At 50.1% G+C, this 21,945-nt stretch overlaps 1 protein-coding gene, 1 long non-coding RNA gene and 1 pseudogene across 6 annotated transcripts in view; all 3 read right to left on the bottom strand.

Moving 5' to 3' along the window:
• The window catches only part of LOC309536968 (transmembrane protein 229B-like), a 37,882-nt gene extending 19,844 nt beyond the window's left edge, over positions 1 to 18,038 (bottom strand). The window contains exon 1 of the mRNA XM_082231397.1: positions 17,615 to 18,038. Within this exon, the coding sequence (XP_082087523.1) occupies positions 17,615 to 17,640 (26 nt within the window). The 5' untranslated portion in view covers positions 17,641 to 18,038. The remainder of the gene's footprint in view (positions 1 to 17,614) is intronic.
• LOC309537053 overlaps positions 1 to 21,945 on the bottom strand; it is a 219,790-nt gene that overhangs the window by 140,866 nt on the left and 56,979 nt on the right. The gene's annotated exons all lie outside the window — the stretch shown is intronic.
• On the bottom strand, positions 535 to 21,101 carry LOC309536971 (transmembrane protein 229B pseudogene; annotated as a pseudogene). Of its 3 annotated transcripts, XR_014224730.1 has the most exons (4): positions 20,986 to 21,030; positions 18,048 to 18,265; positions 5,184 to 5,324; positions 535 to 2,151 (listed from the first exon to the last, which is right to left on the bottom strand). The product of XR_014224730.1 is annotated as a transmembrane protein 229B pseudogene (transcript). The 3 variants fall into 3 exon arrangements; XR_014224728.1 differs by lacking the exon at positions 18,048 to 18,265 and having other exon boundaries at positions 20,986 to 21,101; XR_014224729.1 differs by lacking the exons at positions 5,184 to 5,324; positions 18,048 to 18,265 and having other exon boundaries at positions 20,986 to 21,065.

Raw genomic sequence — 21,945 nt, 5'->3', positions numbered from 1 at the left:
CCCACAGCGCAGCAACCCGGCAAAGGGGATGCAGCAAGGAAAACCACCGTCACCTCTCCGCTGGGAAGCACTGAGCAAAGGCAAGTCCCCAGGCAACACGGCCGGTTTGATTGGCACAAGGCATGCAAGCCCCACCCCCCAGTCGTTCTTAGACTCCTTATTGGGTGAGCAACGCAGCCAAGCAACCCAGTTGGAGCCTCCCTCCTCCCTGGCCGGCAGGGAGGGAGGGAGAGGAGCTGCTTCCTTTGAAACCCGGGAAATTTAAGGGGCATCATCAGTAAGGGACAGCAGCGGGATGCAGCGCTGGGATAAGGGAGTGTCCCACCAAATAAGGGACGGTTGACAGCCATGTGCCAGTCAGAGTAGACCGTACTGAGGTACATGGACCAATGGATTGGTTTGCTCTAAGGTCCCTTCCTGTGTGTCTATTAAACCATCCCTTTATTTAGAATCTGGCATCTTGGTATATTTTTAGGGGGCGAGCCGCGAATCAGGGGTGTTGCGACTGCTGTGCATGCAGGAACAGGACCCAAATTCATTCCACAGCAGCATATTTAATAAATACATAGAAATAAAAAGAAATCCCCAGGCAGGGCTGGAAAAGTCTCCCGCCGAACTCCTGCAGATCTGACACTGGCCAGTGTTGACAATATGAGCGAAACAGACCCAGCTCCCAGTGTTGCTATTCGCTGAGAGACTAGCTCATTGTACGAGGGGGTTGAAACGCTTGCAAGTCTACGATCCCAGGGGGACAACTGTGGCTCAGTGGTAAGAGCATTTTCCTGGCCTGCAGAAGGTCCCGGGTTCGATCCTTCCGATCCCTCGAGACTCCTTTCCGCCACGGCTCCAGGATCGCGGCGTTTGCCGCCTTCCTCTCACAACCACCCTGTGAGGTAGGTGAAAGCGGGAGACCGTCACCAGAGTCCAGGGTCACCCAGTGGCTGGCGGGGGAGGATTCGAACCCATGGCTCAAACTCAAAGTCGGAGGAGTTCAGACGCAAGGAGGGAAAGCAAGACTTGGGGTATATTGCAAAGAAGAAGTAAAAGCCTGTTGGGTCCGGGCTGTTATGTACTGAGTTGAATAGGATCCAAAATGCAGCAGTCTGATTGGTCCTAGAACAATAGGATTCAGAACGCAGCAGTCTGATCAGTCCTAGAACAATAGGACCCAGAGCACAGCAGTCTGATTGGTCCGCAGGAGCCACCCAATCCAACTCCGGGTGGAAGTGAATCCGCAACCTGATTGGCCTACAGGAGAATCCCGGAATTAGCCAATCACGTGGGGCCCATTGTGTAAATAATGTATATAAGGCAGACATTCTGGGGGAACTTCCATTCCTCCTCACCACTATGAGCTGAATAAATAGCATGAAATCCCCTCTCGACTCCGAGTATATTTCAACCCAACACCCTGTGGCCAACCCGCCGGAAACCCGGAAGTGGGACCTGAATGCGAGAACAACTCTCCCCGCCTGCGGCTTCCAGCAACGGGCCTTCAGGAGCATTGCTTGACCGTGGAGGAAGAGTGCGGCCATTGTGATAGCCGTCCCCTCCGCAGATTTGCCCAGAGGAAGAAAAGGATGGAGTTTGACTGTCCGGGATCTTAAATCTCCCTGGTTTTCTCTCCATCCTGAGTTACCCCAAACTCAGTCGTCTTTTAGTTCGAACCTGGGGAAGGGGCACCCTTGGGTGCTACCGGCCGGATCCAGCCTGAGCCTCAGGGTGTTGCGGATGACGATTTTCTCCAGCAGGAGGGCGCCAACGAACCAGAAGAGGCAATATTCCAGGGTCACGAGGCCCATGAAGTTGTACCGGTAGTGGCTGTAGTCCCAGGGGCAGGCGTTGAAGCATTGCAGCGCATAACCGGTGGAGAACTCCCAGAGGTAGATGCACAGGGTGTAGATGGCGCAGCGGGTCACCAGGAAGCTGCGGCCCTTGAGCAGGACGTAGAGGCGCTCGAGGGCCAGGCCGCAGGTCCCGTAGATGAAGAGGGCCCACACGCTGGTCACCCCCTGGAACTTCCAGTCCCGGTCCACCACAAAGGACCAGGCGGCCGTGAACATCACTTCCGAGAAGTAGCCGTGGATGGCGTAGATGTACCAGCGCCAGAAGCGACTCAGCGGCTCCCCGGGGCTCCCCATGGCTGGAGACCTGCGTGGGGCAGATGGGGGACAGGGGGGCATTTGTGAATTATTTATTTATTTATTTATTTATTTATTTATAGCCCGCCCATCTGGCTGGGCTTCCCCAGCCACTCTGGGCGGCTTCCAACAAAACACTAACATACAATAACCTATTAAACAATCCAAGCTTCCCTAAACAGGGCTGCCTTCAGATGTCTTCTAAAAGTCAGATCGTTGTTTATTTCCTTGACATCTGACGGGAAGGTGTTCCACAGGGCGGGCGCCACCACCGAGAAGGCCCTCTGCCTGGTTCCCTGTAGCTTCATTTCTCGCAGCGAGGGAACCGCCAGAAGGCCCTCGGAGTTGGACCTCAGTATCCAGGCAGAACGATGGAGGTGGAGACGCTCCTTCAGGTATCCTGGGCCGAGGCCATTTAGGGCTTTCAAGGTCAGCACCAACACTTTGAATTGTGCTCGGAAACGTACGGGGAGCCAATGCAGATCTCTCAGGACCGGTGTTATGTGGTCCCGGCGGCCGCTCCCAGTCCCCAGTCTAGCGGCTGCATTCTGGATTAGTTGTACTTTCCAGGTCACCTTCAAAGGTAGCCCCACATAGAGCGCATTGCAGTAGTCCAAGCAGGAAATAACCAGAGCATGCAAGACTCTGGCAAGACAGTCTGTGGGTAGGGAGGGTCTCATCCTGCGTACCAGATGGAGCAGCCCTGGACACAGAATGGCCCTGCACCTCCATGGACAGCTGTGAGTCCAAAATGTCTCCCAAGCTGTGCACCTGGTCCTTCAGGGGCACACTTGCCCCATTCAGGACCAGGGAGTCCTCCACACCAGCCCGCCCTTAGTCCCTCAAGAACAGTAGTTCTATCTTGCAGGATTCAACCTCAACCTGCTAGCCGCCATCCATCCTCCAAACGCCTCCAGACACTCACACAGGACCTTCACCGCCTTCACTGGTTCTGATTTGAAAGAGAGGTAGAGCTGGGTATCATCCGCATACTGATGAACACCCAGCCCAAACCCCCTGATGATCTCTCCCAGTGGCTGCATGTAGATGTTGAAAAGCATGGGGGAGAGGACAGAAATCTGAGGCACCCCACAAGTGAGAGCCCAGGGGTCTGAACACTCATCCCCCACCACCACTTTCTGAACACGGCCCAGGAGGAAGGAGCGGAACCACTGTTTGACAGTGGCCCCAGCTCCCAGCCCCTCTAAATAATAATAATTTTATTATTTATACTCCGCCCACGTGGCTGGGTCTCCCCACTCTGGGATGCTTACAGCGCATAAAAAATGGCAAAACATTAGGCATTAAAAATTTCCCCGATACATTCAAAGTGGAATTCCCAGGTGTCGGAAAAGGTTGTTTATGTGTGTTGCTACTGCGGCCCGTGTTTTGTTAGCCCAAAAAAGGGAAAATGAGAGACCAAAGAAGAATGGCAACATAAGATGACAGAATAGGCGCAAACTCGCAGACTTAACATACAGAATAAGAGAACAAGAAGAACGTACGTTTAGAGAAGACTGGAAAACCATTGACTGAATATATGGGAAATAATTGTGCACAGCGGAAAACGCTGGCAGCATTAAGATAAATTCAACAGTGTAAACAAGTGATGGATGCAGTAATGGAATACTGAATAGTTTTTGTAAAATATGCAGGGATTTATGATATGTAAATAGTGATGTATGGAAGTGAGAGCTGGACCATAAAGAAGGCTGATCGCCGAAGAATGGATGCTTTTGAATTCTGGTGCTGGAGGAGACTCTTGAGAGTCCCATGGACTGCAAGAAGATCCAACCTCTCCATTCTGAAGGAAATCAGCCCTGAGTGCTCACTGGAAGGACAGATCCTGAAGCTGAGGCTCCAAGACTTTGGCCACCTCAGGAGAAGAGAAGACTCCCTGGAAAAGACCCTGATGCTGGGAAAGATGGAGGGCCCAAGGAGAAGGGGACGACAGAGGACGAGATGGTGGGACAGTGTTCTCAAAGCTACCAGCATGAGTTTGACCAAACTGCGGGAGGCAGTGGAGGACAGGAGGGCCTGGCGTGCTCTGGTCCAGGGGGTCATGAAGAGGCGGACACCACTAAACGACTAAACAACAACAACATGATATGTAAAATGAACCATGGAAAGTGAAGAAGGGAAGTCATTGATATCTTAAGGATGTAAAAATGAGTATAGTGGGACCTTGGCTGTCAAACGTAATCCGTTCTGGGAGTTCGAAAACCATGGCGCAGCTTCCGATTGGCTGCAAGAGCTTCCTGCACTCAATCGGAAGCCGCGCCGGACGTTCAGCTTCCAAAAAAACGACCACAAACCGGAACACTCACTCCGGGTTTGTGGCGTTCAGGAACCAATTTGTTCGGGAGCCAAGCAATTTGACAACCAAGGTACCACTGTACACAGTTCTATCCTTTTTTCAGATTATCGTGATATATCTGTATATTGCGACGTTTAAAGGTACCCCTGCCCGTACGGGCCAGTCGTGACCGACTCTAGGGTTGCGCGCTCATCTTGCTCAAGAGGCCGGGAGCCAGCGCTGTCTGGAGACACTTCCGGGTCACATGGCGAGCGCGACGAAGCTGCTCTGGCGAGCCAGCACCAGCGCAGCGCACGGAAACGCCATTTACCTTCCCGCTATAAAGCGGTACCTATTTATCTACGTGCATTTAAGGGTGCTTTCGAAGGGCTAGGTGGGCAGGAGCTGGGACCAAAAGACGGGAGCTCACCCCGCCACGGGGATTCAAACCGCTGACCATGCGATCGGCAAGTCCTAGGCACTGCGGTTTTACCCACAGCGCCACCCGCGTCCCATATATTGCGACGTTTAGCGGGTGATATATCACAAATCAAAAAACCAGATATCGCCCAGCCCTGCTGTTTGCCTCTACATAGTTCCATCCTTTTTCAGATATCGTGATATATTTGTATATTGCGACGTTTAGCTGGTGATCTGTTTGAAAACCAAATATCTCCCAGCCCTAGTTAGAACCCTGTCCTTTTAGTCTCTCTCCCATCCAAACAGGAACAAAAGGAGGTCCTTACCACTGATTTGCTGCGGCCGATTTCTGCTTTGCTCAAGTAGATGGCCGGATGGAGGCAAACTCCCTGGACTTCTTCTCAGCTCTGAAAGAGGCAGTGTTGTCCAGTGGTTGGAGCAGGGTGGAATAAATCCTGTTTCTAGCTCTGGGGAGAGAGGAGTCTTTATTAGGCTGGTGTCGTGTGCCAGAGAACAAGTCCGACTCGCTGTTTTTCTGGTTGACTCATTTCCTCTTGCCAAAGCCCAATCAAGTCCTCTGATTCTACCTTTTCAGGCTGGCGTAATTAAAAGAATCACAGGAAGAGCCGTTGCCTTGCAGCCTCTTAATCACTGGACGAACCACCACCCCAATAAAGAAGAAATCCAGGTCAAAGGATGTGACTTCTTCTAAGCTAGGGATGCGTCAACCTTTTGAACCCTGAAGGAGAGCCTTCCAGGCAGGGCAGAGCAAAGGTTGGGACTCTGAGTTACGTCCTACAAGCTGCATTTCCGACACGCAAAAATCAGATCCGTGGTTTCCAAACTCTTTCCCCTCCATAGACCACTTGCAAGATCCCAAGGGTCTTGGCAGACCACTTAATCCTAGAACCATGGAACTGTAGAGTTAGAAGGGCTCCTGAGGGTCATCTAGAGCAACCCGCTTCAGTGAAGGAATCTCAACTGAAACATCCATGACAGATGGACACCCAACCTCTGCTTAAAAACCCCCAAGGAAGGAGAGCCCACTGCCTCCCACCCCACGGTCAAACAGCCCTTCCCATCAGAAAGTCATTCCTGATGTTCAGCTGGAACCTCCTTTCTTGTAACTTGAAGCCACGGGGGTTCGAGTCCTACCCTCCAGAGCAGGAGCAAACCAGCTTGCTCCCTCTCCCATGCGGCAACCCCATCACATATCAGAAGAAGACTCCTCGTTCAGATATGAATCTCCTCCCGGTCTCCTCTTTTCCAGGCGAAACCTACCCAGCTCCTTCAACCGTTCCTCATCAGGCTTGATGATTTCACCACTGCCCGTCGCAGCCACCGCAAAGCGGGTTGGACTGGATGACCCTGGGAACCCCTTCCAACTCTCGTGCTCGGATCCTGCTTGTGGTCTGATCCAGCAGCCTCTTCCGGTCTTATGAGAGGCCTTGGGGTCCACATTTGGCCAAGATCCGCCCCCTCTTCTCTCTCCTCCCTGGGTGCTTCCAACGTAGGTGTGAAGTCACCCTGCCTTCCTCAATCGCAGTTCACTGCCTGGCATTTTATTTCTGCTCTGTAGGTTTTTCCAGCAGCCGTTGGAGATTCCCTGGGGCTCCCAGGTTGGCACCTTGCTCTGCTTTTGGGTCTCTCCGATGCCAGGCTTGGTAAACAAACTGCAGCGTCTCTGCCAGCAGGGAAGATTTCCTAGAGAACATCTCATTCTCCCCTGCTAATTAGACTCCGGCGGGTCTCAGAGGATTATGATTTCAGCGCTTGGGGCCGCAAAAGGTGGGGTCTCCAGTTCAAGTGCGAGCCGTCTCAGCCGGAGAGATGAAAAGCAAGAGGGAATAATTATACAGTGGCACCTTGGTTCTCAAACGCCTTGGTACTCGGACATTGCAAACCTGGAAGTATGTGTTCCATTTTGCAAACTTTTTTCGGAAGCTAAGCATGCTCTGTTTTGAGTGTTATGCTGAGGTCTGTCTGTTTTTGCTATTTATTTTGCGTTTTTGTGGCTCTTTTCGTTTTTTTTGTGACTGTGCAAAGCTGCCAACTTTTCCCTTTTCTTGCGAGGAATCCTTTTTGGAATAAGGGGATTTCCCTTTTAAAAAAAAGGAAAACATTGACAGCTATGTTACTGTGTGGAACCCGGTTCAGCTACTGATGGGTTGATTGTGTGACTGCAATACATTATTGCTTTCATTTTATGGATCAATGGTCTCGTTAGATAGCAAAATCCACGTTCAATTGCAATTTTAGGGGTTGTTTTTAAAAGCCAGGAACGGATCGATCCGTTTTGCATTGCTTTCTATGGGTAAGCAGCAAGCCTCGGTTTTGGAACGCTTTGGTTTTGGAACGGACTTCCGGAACGGATTAAGTTTGAGAACCAAGGTACCGCTGTATAGATATTGCTACACAGCACCTCAATCTCAGGGCAGCGAAAGATTCCACCGGTCCCAAGCAGAAAGGAATTAAGGTGGCGTATTTAAGGATATATGGCATGGAGAACAGAAATGGCTATGCCCTCACACGCCTCCAAGTGTCCCTATTTTTCAGGGACAGTCCCGGATTTAAAGAAGCCGTCCCGGTTTCTGATTTGATTCCGGAATGACCCACTTTTCCTTAGGACGTCCCTATTTTCATCAAATAAATGTTGGAGGGTATGTTCTCTACCTCCACAAAGTTGCTGGAAACCATGGGCTGATGCCAAAGTCCCTTCTGATGGTCTTATGTTAACTTATGGAACTCCCTTCCACAGGAGGCTGTGATGGCTAGATGCAGCGCTCATCTCGCTTTATTGGCCGAGGGAGCCGGCGTACAGCTTCCGGGTCATGTGGCCAGCATGACTAAGCTGCTTCTGGAGAACCAGAGCAGCGCACGGAAACGCCATTTACCTTCCCGCCAAAGCGGTACCTATTTATCTACTTGCACTTTGACGTGCTTTTGAACTGCTAGTTTGGCAGGAGCAGGGACCGAGCAACGGGAGCTCACCCTGTCACGGGGATTCAAACTGCCGACCTTCTGATCGGCAAGCCCTAGGCTCTGTGGTTTAACCCACAGCGCCACCCACATCCCTGATCATCCGGGAGAGGGATGGGCAAATCACTTTGGGGGTATTGTTCTTAATTATTATTAATAATAATAATTATATATTTATCAGTTGCTTTATTCATGAAAATAACTGGGAGGAGCGGGGTAAAAGGAACGCAGTCTGCTTTCTCCTTCGTTTTCTCCCTGGCAAACAGGCAGGTGGTAGCGAATGATAAGGAACCGAAGTCGCAGAAGCCATTGGCGATAAGGGCAGCTTCAGCGACCTTGCGAAGCCCACAGTGGATTCTGTAACAGGCAGCCCACGTGATCAATATACAAATCAACAACTATCTGACTTTTAGAAGACATCTGAAGGCAGCCCTGTTTAGGGAAGTTTTTAATGTTTGATGTTTTCTTGTGTTTTTAATACTCTGTTGGGAGCCGCCCAGAGTGGCTGGGGAAACCCGAGATGGGCAGGGTAGAAATAATAAAATTGTCATTGTTATTCTTAGGATGGAGTGACTCCCTTATGAGGAAATACAGTCATACCTCATGTTATGTCTGCTTCATGTTACGTTCTTTCAGGTTACGTCCCGCGGCGACCCGGAAGTACTGGAAAGGGTTACTTCCGGGTTTTGCCACTCGCGCATGCGCAGAAGCGCAAAACGATGTCACGCGCATGCGCGGAAGCGGCGAATCGCAATCCGCGTGTGCGCAGACGCGCCGCTGCGGGTTGCGTTCTTTTCATGTTGTGAACGGGCCTCCAGAACGGATCCGGAGGTACCACTGTAGTTTGCAGAGTTTGGGACTTTATAAATTCATAGTGAGAAAGCGGTGGGCATTCAATGACGCTGAGTGTTGGAAGTTCCATAGACTTTGTAGAGTCGGAAAGGGACCCCTGGGCATCATCTAGTCCAACCCCTTTGCGATTCAGGAATACGCAGCTGTCCCATACGGGGATCGAACCTGCAACCTTGGCGTTCTCAGCACCAGTCTCTAACCAACCGGACTACCCACTGCCCTATCAGGACAGAGAAAAGGAAGCCTTTTTTTCACGCAGCACAGGGTTAGACTATGGAACTCCCTCCCACAAGAGACATGGATGGCCGCCAACTTGGACGGTTTTAAAACAGGATTGGAGAAATTTGTGGAGGAGGAGAGGGCTGTTGGCGGCTACCGGCCAGGATTTCTCTGTTCTGCCTCCACAGGCAGCAGTGCTTCAGAATCCCAGCTGCTGGAAAACGCGGGAGGGGAGGGTTGGTCTTGTGTTCGAATCCTGCTTGTCGGTTTCCCGTTGAATTATCTAGGCGGCCACTGTGAGAACAGGAGGCTGGACTAGATGGCTCCCCTCTGGCCTGATCTTTGCCTTCTCAAAGAAACAGTGAGGTGCAGTGGTTAGAGCGCTAGACTAGGCCCTTGGAGACCAGGGTTCAAATAATAATAAGAATATAATAAATTTTATTTATACCCCACCCTCCCCAGCCAAGACCGGGCTCAGGGCAGCTAACACCAGGGATAAAAACAATTGATTAAAGTACAGTGGTACCTCAGGATGTGAACGGGATACGTTCCAGAGCCCCGTTCGCATCCTGAATACAACATAAGATACGTCTGCGCGTGCGCGGGTCGCGTTTCGCCGCTTCTGCGCATGCGCGCGACATCATTTTGACCATCTGCGCATGCGCGAGTGGCGAAACTCGGAAGTAACGTGCTCCATTACTTCCGGGTCGCCACGGAGCGCAACCCGAAAATACTTATCCTGAAGCCTGTTTATCCTGTACAACTTAAAAACAAGATTAAAATACAACATTAAAATGCAGCCTCATTTCGGTAGGAACTCCAATCAAAAACTTTTTGGGGATGAAAACGTCAAATCTTCACCAAGGCTAACTTTCCAGACTGGTCCTACGTGGGCCAGAAAAAAGCCAGGGAAGTCCCCAAATAGGAGTTCCATCACAGAAGGAGAAAGGAAAAAGGAAAGAAGGGGAGGGGATCAAGTTGATTCCAAGCCAAAGGCCAGGCGGAACAGCTCTGTCTTACAGGCCCTGCGGAAAGAAATCAGATCCCACAGGGCCCTGGTCTCATGAGGCAGAGCGTTCCACCAGGCCGGGGCCACTGCTGAAAAGGCCCTGCCTCTGGTTGAGGCTAATCTGACCTCCTTGGGGCCCGGGACTTCGAGGGTGTTGCTAAATGACCACAAAACTCCTTGGGGTGACCTTGACAGCCAGAAGCCACTGCTTCTCAGCCTAACCTACCTCGCAGGACTGTCGTAGGGATTAAATAAGGAGCGGAAGAAGAACCATTTACGCCAGCTTGAGCTCTTTGGAGAGAAAGGAGGGATAGAAATTCAGCGAGTCAGTCAAGGTGTCTTGCCCGCCAACTCATCAAAACCTGGAGCCAGCACCGTAAAAATCTGTGTGCGTTGGGCCGGTGGGAAAAATAAAGTGTGTATGTTATTTTTAGTGGGGGGGAAACCAGTTCGGAAAGATCTTAAGCGCCTCCTCCGCACCTCTGGATTCTCTGCCTAAGGCCACTCTACATTTTTCTTTTAAAAAGAAAACAAAGTAAATTTGTCGTGTGCTTTTGTGCCAAGTTTAGTTTGACAGCTCTCTTAACTTTGCAAGGAGGTTGCTTCACCCCTTGGGCCCTGGCTCAGTGCTGCAAACCGGCTGGGTCTGTTCCAACAGGTAGGAGGAAAACTATTTAGTTCGGTGGTTGCTATCCTCTCCCTGAACCCTTTTGCGCAGGAGAGATTGCAGCCTTTGGAAACGGAATCTGGAAATATTCAAATATTCTATCCATTCGGTGCTTTTGAAGCATTCCTCTCTCTTTTTAAAAAATCATTGTGGGTTTGGGGAGGGCCAGGCTGGATGATTCCCAGAGCACCATCCAAATCTTGGGTTCCTGTACCCTGGGAAGGGCTAGAGACGAACAGAGTTGTCCAACTGGCCAGACAAGTTTCTTTGCAAGACACTGACCTAAGTTGGCCACTTCAGTGTCTTCATCAGCATCCCGTTCTTGCAAAAGCTGCAAGAATGATGCGTGGGCCTTCCTTCCACCCCCTCACTTATCTGCTAGGCAGCAGAACAACAGCCAGAGTGTTGTCTGTGTGCTGAGCTGAAAACAGGCAGGAAGCTGGAATCATAGAATCAAGAATCCTAGAGTTGGAAGAGACCACAAGGGCCATCGAGTCCAACCCCCTGCCAAGCAGGAAACACCATCAGAGCACTCCTGACATATGGTTGTCAAGCCTCTGCTTAAAGACCTCCAAAGTAGGAGACTCCACCACACTCCTTGGCAGCAAATTCCACTGTCAAACAGCTCTTACTGTCAGGAAGTTCTTCCTAATGTTTAGGTGGAATCTTCTTTCTTGTCGTTTGGGTCCATTGCTCCGTGTCCGCTTCTCTAGAGCAGCAGAAAACAACCTTTCTCCCTCCTCTAGGTGACATCCTTTTATATATTTGAACATGGCTATCATATCACCCCTTAACCTCCTCTTCTCCAGGCTAAACATGCCCAGCTCCCTTAGCCGTTCCTCATAAGGCATCGTTTCCAGGCCTTTGGCCATTTTGGTTGCCCTCCTCTGGACACGTTCCAGTTTGTCAGTGTCCTTCTTGAACTGTGGTGCCCAGAACTGGACACAGTACTCCAGGTGTGGTCTGACCAGAGCAGAATACAGTGGCACTATTACTTCCCTTGATCTAGATGCTATACTCCTATTGATGCAGCCCAGAATTGCATTGGCTTTTTTAGCTGCCGCGTCACACTGTTGGCTCATGTCAAGTTTGTGGTCAACCAAGACTCCTAGATCCTTTTCACATGTACTGCTCTCAAGCCAGGTGTCACCCATCTTGGAGACACAGAGACCTTCTTGCTCTGAGCTGGATCTGAATGGAGAAACAATATATTCTGGGAACCGACTCAGTGAGGCCCTCCATACTATGTGCAGGTTATATATATACAGTGGACGCTCAGGTTGCGAAGCTGATTTGTGTGGGATGCAAGTTCGCAACCTGCAGCACTGCATCTGCAGACGTGCAGGTTGCGATTCGGTGCTTCTGCGCATGTGCAAAGTGCGATTTAGCAATTCTGCGCATGTGCGACTGCCGAAAACCGGAAGTAACCCATTCCGGTATTTCCGGGTTTTGGCGGGTCCGTAACCCGAAAAAACACAACCTGAAGCGTCTGTAACCCGAGGTATGACGGTACAGTGGTTCGTTGGTTCTACAACGCCTTGGGACTCAAACAACTTGGAACCCAAACACTGCAAACCTGGAAGTAAGTGTTCCGGTTTGTGAACTTTTTTTGGAAGCCGAACATGCTCCGTTTTGAGTGCTACACTTCCGATTTGAGTGTCTGTATGTTTTTGCTACTGAAATATACTCAGAGTCGAGAGTGGATTTCATGCTCTTTATTCAGCTCATAGTGGTGAGGAGGAATAAATGGAAGTCCCCTCAAAGTATCTGCTTTATATACATTATTTACACAATGGGCTGCATGTGATTGGCTAATTCCGGAATTCTCCTGTAGGCCAATCAGGTTGTGGATTCACTTCCATCTGGAGCCGGATTGGGTGGCTCCTGCAGACCAATCATAGTGCTGCATTGTTCTAGGGCCAATCAGACTGCTGCATTCTGAATCCTATTGTTCTAGGACCAATCAGACTGCTGCATTTTGGATCCTATTCAACTCAGTACATAACAGCTACTTATTTTGAGTTTTTGTTTTTGCAGCTCTTTTTTTGTTTTTGTAACTGTGTGTAACCCAGTTCAGCTACCGATTGATGGATTGCGTGACTGCAGTACATCGTTTATTGCTTTCATTTTGTGTTTCAGTGGTCTCGTTAGATAGCAAAATTCATGTTAAATTGCTGCTTTAGGGGTTGTCTGGAACGGATTGATCTGTTTTGCATTGCTTTCTATGGGAAAGCGCGCCTTGGTTTTGGAACAGACTTCCAGAACGGATTAAGTTTGAGAACCAAGGTAGCACTGTACGCTCGGGTTGCGAACATGATCCATGCAGGAAGCACGTTCACAACCCGCAGAGGCGCACATGCGCGAGTTGCGATTCAGTGCTTCTGCGCATGCGCAAAGCGCTATTTAGCACTTCTGCACATGCACGACCCCTGAAACCTGGAAGTAACCCGTTCCGGTACTTCCGGGTTTCAGCGAGTCTGTAACCCAAAAAAACACAACCTGAAGCGTCTGTAACCCAAGGTATGACTGTATGTGCAAATGAAATCATACATCGCAAAGACAACACAGTCTCCGTTGACCTTCATTCCATGGATAAATGCCTGGAACCCGTGGAGTTAGAAAAGTGATGGTATAATTGCCCAGGAAAGTGAAGGCAACAGCCATTTCTGTGTGTGAATACACAGCCCACCTGAAACCCGCCTTAGAAGCAAGGGAGAGAGGGACTGATAGGATGAAAGGCAGGGAGGCCAACAGTAGATGGCGCTAGAGGCAATGGCAATAATAAACACTCCCCGACTGGTTGTAAGTAAGCAGGTGGAGACTGGCGGAGGGCTGCGGCTACCCATTCGTCCTCACAGATAGGACTCCACTGCTTAGAAGTCAGACAGCTGAGTGGATTGACTGCCTCTGTCTCTGCCCCCCCCCCGCAAAAAAACTCCACTCCTCAGGCCAAATCCTAGACAGGCCCTCTCACAATGGGAGGCGAGATGACTGGAGGAAGCGCTCTGCCCATGGGTGATTCCCAGTGTTATGTACTGAGTTGAATAGGATCCAAACTGCAGCAGTCTGATTGGTCCTAGAACAATAGGATCCAAATTGCAGCAGTCTGATTAGTCCTAGAACAATAGGATTCAGAATGCAGCAGTGTGATTGGTCCAAGAACAATGCAGCAGTATGATTGGTCTGCAGGAGCCACCCAATCCTGCTCCAAATAGAAGTGAATCCACAACCTGATTGGCTTACAGTAGAATTCTGGAATTAGCCAATCATGTGCAACCCATTGTGTAAAGAATGTATATAAAGCAGATACTGTGAGGGGACTTTCATTCATTCCTCCTCACCACTATGAGCTGAATAAAGAGCATGAAATAACTTTGTGACTCTGAGTATATTTCACCCAGGCACTGATTCAGAGGCACATTCACACAAGCATCTGCACTCTCCTTCCAGACCAGTGCCTGATTTGCGTATAAGCTAAACAAGCTCTAGCTTAGGCCGTCACTCTCTTGGGGGCCCCAAAAAATGTAAAGGGAAAAAACTGGATGTACCTTTCCAAAATATAAGATAAAAACAAATAAAATAAAACCTATATACAGCAACCGTGTTTGGTGTTGTGTAGGCTCCTGTGATGTAAGTCATGGGCCCCGTCTACGAGCCTGCTCCCTAAAATATCACAGGTTTGCTCCTTTCTATATATAGGGTACCTGCATTCTGCATGGACTGGTTGCACGGCAAATGGTTTTAGATACCTATTAAGGTAAAGGGACCCCTGACCATTAGGTCCAGTCGTGGCCAACTCTGGGGTTGCGGCGCTCATCTCGCTTTACTGGCCAAGGGAGCCGGCGTACAGCTTCCGGGTCATGTGGCCAGCATGACTAAGCCTCTTCTGGCGAACCAGAGCAGAGCATGGAAACACCATTTACCTTCCCGCCGGAATGGTACCTATTTATCTACTTGCACTCTGACGTGCTTTCGAACTGCTAGGTTGGCAGGAGCAGGGACCGAGCAATGGGCGCTCACCCCGTTGCGGGGATTCGAACCGCAGACCTTCCAATCGGCAAGTCCTAGGCTCTGTGGTTTAACCCACAGCGCCACCTGCGTCAGATACCTATTAGGTCCATGAATTACCATATAGCATCTATTCAACACAAAAAACAGTGGCAATTTGTTGTTGACAAAGGACAGCTGGACATATAAAGGGCCCCGTTACCTTCAGTAGCTTCAACCTAAATCCAGCCCTGTTCCCGACTGGCAAGAGGAATTATCAGAGGTCAAGGATGCCCTGTCCAGCCAGGCAAAATTCCAGGGGTTGGTCTGAGGAGCGTTTTCAGGCGCTGATCAAGTGGCCGTAGATCCACATGGCTGATTGATCGGCAGAGGCTTATCTATGACAGTGAATCATAGAATCGTAGAATTCTAGAGTGGGAAGGGAGAATCTCAACTAAAGCATCCATGGCAGATGGACACCCAGCCTTTGCTCAGAAACCCCCAAGGAAGGAGAGTCCACCATCTCCTGAGGGAGACTCTGCCGAACAGCTCTTGCTGTCAGAAAGTTCTTCCTGATGTTTAGTCGGAATCTTCTTCCTTGTAACTTGAAACCACGGGTTCGAGTCCTACCCTCTGGAGCAGGAGAAAACAAGCTTTGCTCCACCTTCCATGTGGCGGCCCTTAAAGTATTTGAAGATGGCTATCTTCTCCCCTCTCAGATTCTCCAGGATAAACATACCCAGCTCTCTCAACTGTTCCTTATAAGGCTTGGTTTCCAGACCCTTTACATGAGTAAAATGTGTCCTTTTATTTAAAATGCATCTCTGGGTTATTTGTGGGGCACAGGAATTCATTCATATTTTTTCTGCAAAATATAGTCCGGCCCCCCACAAGAGCTGAGGGACGGTGGACCGGCTCCCTGCTGAAAAAGTTTGCTGACCCCTGTCCTTGATCATCTTGGTTGCCTTCCTCTGCACACGTTCCAATTTGTCAACCAAAATGGAGGAGGGCAACCAAAATGGTCAAAGGCCTGGAAACGATGCCTTATGAGGAACGGCTAAGGGAGCTGGGCATGTTTAGCCTGGAGAAGAGGAGGTTAAGGGGTGATATGATAGCCATGTTCAAATATATAAAAGGATGTCACATAGAGGAGGGAGAAAGGTTGTTTTCTGCTGCTCCAGAGAAGCGGACACGGAGCAATGGCTCCAAACTACAAGAAAGAAGATTCCACCTAAACATTAGGAAGAACTTCCTGACAGTAAGAGCTGTTCGACAGTGGAATTTGCTGCCAAGGAGTGTGGTGGAGTCTCCTACTTTGGAGGTCTTTAAGCAGAGGCTTGACAACCATATGTTAGGAGTGCTCTGATGGTGTTTCCTGCTTGGCAGGGGGTTGGACTATGACTTCCCTATACTTATCCTGTGAACCGCCCCGAGACATCCGGGTATACAGTGGTACCTCGGGTTACAAACACTTCAGGTTACAGACTCCACTAACCCAGAAATAGTAATAATATAATAATCATAATTTATTATTTATACTCCGCCCATCTGGCTGGGTCCCCTGGGCGGCTTCCAACAAAACACTAAAATACTCGGGTTAAGAACTTTGCTTCAGGATGAGAACAGAAATCGCGTGGCAGCAGGAGGCTCCATTAGCTAAAGTGGTGCTTCAGGTTAAGAACAGTTTCAGGTTAAGACAGACCTCCAGAACGAATTAGGTTCTTAACCCCAGGTACCACTGTATATAAATTCAATTAATAATAATAATAATAATTCTTCTGAAGCAGCCTAGAATAAAAAGGTAAAGGTAAAGGGACTTCTGACAATTAGGTCGAGTCGTGGCCGACTCTGGGGTTGTGGCGCTCATCTCGCTTTATTGGCTGAGGGAGCCGGCGTACAGCTTCTGGGTCATGTGGCCAGCAGGACTAAGCCGCTTCTGGCGAACCAGAGCAGCGCACGGAAACGCTGTTTACCTTCCCGCCGGAGTGGTACCTATTTATCTATTTGCACTTTGACGTGCTTTCGAACTACTAGGTTGGCAGGAGCAGGGACTGAACAACGGGAGCTCACCCCGTCATTGCGGGGATTTGAACCGCCGACCTTCTGGCTGGCAAGTCCTAGGCTCTGTGGTTTAACCCACAGCGTCCCCCGCGTCCCCGCAGCCTAGAATAACATTGGCCTTTTTTGCTGCTGCATCACACTGTTGACTCCTGTTCAACTTGTGGTCCACCAAGACCCCCCAGATCCTTTCCGCATGTGCTACTGCCAAGCCAGATATTCTCCCATCTCATATTTGTGCCTGAGTGCAGAAACCTGAAATTCAAGGCGCTTCTCACACGCAAAGACAAATCGACCTACAACTGGCATTCCAGCTGTTTCCACTCACCTGTCCATCGGAAAGATACCGTATTTTTCGTCCTATAGGGCGCACCGGCCCATAGGATGCACCTCGTTTTTTAGGGGGGGAAATATTCCCCCCCTCCGTCCTGGCTGCTGCCCCAAGCCTTGCGCTCACCTGCCCGAAGCACGGGGCACCCTCCGGAGGGCTCCCTGTGCTTCAGGGTGACAGGCTGCCGCCCCAAGCCTCGCGCACCCGGCGGGACCTCCTGCCGGGCGTGCGAGGCTTGCAGACACCCGCCCAAAGCAAGGGGAGCCCTCCGGAGGGCTCTCCGTGCTTCGGGCGACAGGCTGCCGCCCCAAGCCTCGCGCACCGGGCGGGACCTCCTGCCGGGCGCGCAAGGCTTGCGGACACTCGCGGGGGCTGCAGGCTGCTGCCCGCAAGCCTTGTGAGCCCATGGGAACTCCCACCAGGCTTGCAAGGCTTGCGGATAGCTTCCTGAAGCTTGGAGAGCGAGAGGGGTCAGTGCGCACCGATGCCTCTCACTCTCCAGGCTTCAGCGAAAGCCTGCATTCGCCCCATAGGACGCACACACATTTCCCCTTCATTTTTGGAGGGGAAAAAGTGCATCCTATGGGGCGAAAAATATGGTAGTCCTACCCCAACACACAGGCAGCTTCGCAGCTCACCCAAGCAAACAACTTACCTGGTGCCCCCAGTAGGTCTTGGCATTCACTGTGGGGTCAGTGTGTGTGTGTGTGTGTATGCGCAGGAACTCTGCCAGGAAGTGTCCGGCCCAGGAGACACAACGACAAGAGCTGGGAGGCTTGCCTGTGAGTAGTGCTCCTTTTCCTGCTTGGACGCAAGACTTGATTGTCAAGTGTGTGGGCTGATCCACCGTCCAGGAGAAAGGAGATGTTTGTCAACTTTGTTCAGGTGAACAGAGAGCAGTTTTAGGCTTGCAACAGAGGAGGAGCCTGCAAGGAGACGTCACAGCCTCCTTGCTCAACAGGACCATGGGGCGGCAGAGGACATTTGCCAGGGAGGGTGGGGCGGTGACTGACAAGGACCGAGGACAGCACAGGTCTCGGATCTGCACCTTTCAACCTGGGATTCCCAGGTGGGAAAGGCTAGCTTACCTTTCTCGCTCTGACCTAGCCACAGTGATCCATGCGATGGTCACCTCCAGACTTGATTACTGTAACTCACTCTACGTGGGGTAAGTTACCCCATTCAGGACCAGGGAGTCCTCCACACCTGCCTGCAATCCGTCCCTCAAGGACAGTCCTTCTGTCTTGTCAGGATTCAACCTCAATCTGTTAGCTGCCATCCATCCTCCAACCTCTAACCAACTGAGCTATAATTAAAAAAAAATAATCCACAGAGGATTCAATCTCACAGACTCTGGCTTTCCAACTGCAGCCTCCTACCAACTGAGCTATTTGAGCTGCTTAAATGAAACATGGGTGGCGCTGTGGTATAAACCACAGAGCCTAGGGCTTGCCGATCAGAAGGTCGGCGGTTCGAATCCCCGCAACGGGGTGAGCTCCCATTGCTCGGTCCCAGCTCCTGCCAACCTAGCAGTTCGAAAGCACATCAAAGTGCAAGTAGATTAATAGGTAGCGCTCTGGCGGGAAGGTAAACAGCGTTTCCATGCGCTGCTCTGGTTTTGCCAGAAGCGGCTTAGTCATGCTGGAAAAACTGTCTGCGGACAAACACCGGCTCCCTCGGCCACTAAAGCGAGATGAGCGCCGCAACCCCAGAGTCATTCATTAGGTCCAAATGGTCAGGGACCCCTTTAAAGTAAATGGTAAAGGGACCCCTGACCGTTAGGTCCAGTCGTGGCCGACTCTGGGGTTGCGGCGCTCATCTCGCTTTACTGGCTGAGGGAGCTGGCGTACAGTTCTGCGTCATGTGGCCAGCATGACTAAGCCACTTCTGGTGAACCAGAGCAGCGCACAGAAACACTGTTTACCTTCCTGCCGGAGCGGTACCTATTTATCTACTTGCACTTTGAGGTGCTTTCGAACTGCTAGGTTGGCAGGAGCAGGGACCGAGCAACGGGAGCTCACCCCGTCATGGGGATTCGAACCACCGACTTTCTGATCCGCAAGTCCTAGGCTCTGTGGTTTAACCCACAGTGCCACCCGCGTCCCACGACCCGGAAGCCATCTGCAGACAAATGCCGGCTCCCTCGGCCTGTAAAGCGAGATGAGCGCCGCAAACCCAGAGTTGGCCACGACTGGACCTAATGGTCAGGGGTCCCTTTACCTTTACCTTTAATGAAAGAAGGCAAGCAAGACCACTTCTGTGGCTCCGTGCTTGAGAGACCAGCTCCATTCAAAGCATCCTCTCTCTGAGCTGTTTGCAAATTGATGCCCAGGTTTCCCGGTTTTCCTCTTCCCTCCCCATCCCAGTTTCCTTTCGGACTGCAACTTTCAGAATGTGAGCCTGTGTTCTTTCGATTGCCCGCAGGAAAGTCACGTTGCAAACCTTTCTGGCTGAGAAGCACGGAAGAAACGCCTTGAATCAGCCTTCGTCCAACTGCTGCCCTCCAGATGTTCTGAGCTGGGCTGATGGGAGTCTTGATCGAAAACATCTGGAGAGACCAGGTTAGCAAAGGCTGCCTTAACTAGACAAATAAGGTAATAACCAAATAATAAATGGAAATAAATTATTGGGAGACGGGTTATTGGTTCCTTTTGCCTTTGTTTTACTATGCATTTTGTGTTTCCATTTTGTATTTTTACGCCGTGAACTGTCCGGTGATCCTCAGATGAAGGGCGGAATACAAATTTAATAAATCAATAAATAATAATCATTTCTCATTCAGAAACGTGCTCCAAAGCTCGCATCCCACCACCCAAAAATGTGCTTTGCTCTTTTGCTCCTGCTCCCAATAAAGTTTTTGGCACAAGGCTCCAGTTCAATGAAATGAACATGCAGTTATATGTTATTTAAGCATCAAAGCCACAACAGCAGCCTGCCCTGGCATTTATCCACCCACACGGATCCAGAAAACAGACCAGAACTTTTGCCCCCATTTTACAGAGGAGGAAAACAGAGGCGGGAAGCAACTAAACAGTTTGCTCCAGCTGCAGCCCAAAATATCTGGAGGGGAGAAGATTAGCAAAGAGGGCGGATTCGCATTAAATTTGTTTGTATAAAAAAATGCAAGATGCTGCTGCGACCGACTGGGATCGCGGAGATCTTATGTTGAGGAATTGTTTGTGAATGTGCAAGTGCACACATGCGCTTCACCTCAAAAAGGAGATTGCAGAGTTGGAAAGGGGTCAGAAAAGGGCGACTAAAATGATTGAGGGGTGGAGCGAATCACTTATGAAGAAAGAGCGCAGCGTTTGGGACTTAAGACAAGCAAGAGGCGACAGGTTAGGAATTTTAAAAATTATGCACGGCGTTGAGAAAGCAGCTAGGGAAAAGTCCTTCTCCCTCTCTCAAAGAATAAGTGAATTGCAGGGTGAGAAGGGGTTCCAAGGGTCATCTAGCCCAACCCCGGGTTGAGAGGAGCTTCCTGGTGGGATTTGAACCCTGCTCTCTCCCAGGTCTCGGTCTAATCTCTACACCACACTGTCTCCATTGATTCCTATGGGCCTACTCAGAGTAAGATGAGGTCGGCCGCCCCCGCGTTAAGCCTCCCAGGTCTTACGCCAGCTCTCTAACCGCAGCACCACACTACCTTCCCTTTGCACGCTCAAGAGCTGCCTTTTTGCTCCTTGCTTCCTACAGAAAACACACCCTTGCCCCTCGCTTTCGGAGGGAGCCGCTGCTGCCGTCTGTGCCCGGCGTGCAAAGAGGGCGGATTTGCATTCAATTTCTTCTTTTTCTTCTTTGCACGCTCGCTCTGTTATCCTATCCTGTTATCCTATCCCGCTTCCCGTGAGAAAAAACCACACACACCTTCCTTCCTGCGGGAAATACCCTGTCTCCCCGGCTGCAGGTCTCATCTCTTGCCCGCGACACGCAACTTCGCATTCACACGAACGCAGGCGTACACGTGTCTGCCGTCCATTTGGACCCCGCGCGCGCGCACGTCCCGCAGATGCTGATGCTGCTCACCTGAGCCCAGGTGTGTCAGGCGGCGCTCCGGGGATCCCGCTCCGCAACCCCTCCGTCTCCCAGCTGTTCGCGAAGCTCCTCTCACCTGCCGCGCTGCGGGCCCTTTAAGGGGAGGTCCGCGCCCCTCCAGTGACGTCATGGCGCGCCCGCGTCGCCGTACCTGGCCCGGCGCCACCTTTGGAGTGGCAGGTGAGGGCGCTGGAGAGTGTGGCGGCTCCGCGCCAATGGGGGGCTTTCGCCCAAAGGGACCCCTAAGGGTCATCCAGCCTGACCCCATGCAATGCAGGCATCTCCTTTATTATTATTATTATTATTATTATTATTATTATTATTATTATTATTATTATAACTTTATTTAGAATTCAACAATAACAAAGGGAAAAAACCACAGTAATTGCTACATCAATTCATTCCAATTAACCAATTTTAACAATATATAAATAGTAATTGAAAAATTACACAGCATCACCTTTAAGTTACTGAAGTTTTCATATTACACTTTTTATCTCTTTCTCAAAGAGAGGAAGACCAAGAAAAAAGAAGAGGGAGAATAAGAGAGAAAGAAAAAGCAAAGGAAAAGAAAAACAAAAACAAAAAAACCACATTTGACTTCCGATTAGACTCATTGTGTTATTATTTCTACTATTTTTTCACACACAGTTCCAAATTATTGTATTGCTTTCTTTGTTTTCGTCAGATATCAAAAAACATTATATTTGTTGTTTTACAAGGATCAATCTATTTCTGCCAGGAGATATTTGTTATTGTAATGTTTTCCCAGATACTCTTTAAAGATTTTCCATTCTTTCTGTACTTTCTGTTTTGGGTAACCTCTAATTCTCCCTGTCTTCATGGCCATCTGTAGATATTCTATCATTTGGACCTGCCACTCATTTATTGTAGGTGTTTTGTCGCTTTTCCAGTTTCTTGCAGTTAAGATCCTGGCTGTTACTGTTGTGT

This window comes from Podarcis vaucheri (assembly GCF_965113315.1).
Source record: "Podarcis vaucheri genome assembly, chromosome: 7".
NCBI lineage: Eukaryota > Metazoa > Chordata > Lepidosauria > Squamata > Lacertidae > Podarcis > Podarcis vaucheri.
The sequence above is the reverse complement of the archived record's forward strand: the minus strand, read 5'-3'. Positions and strand labels throughout refer to the sequence as shown.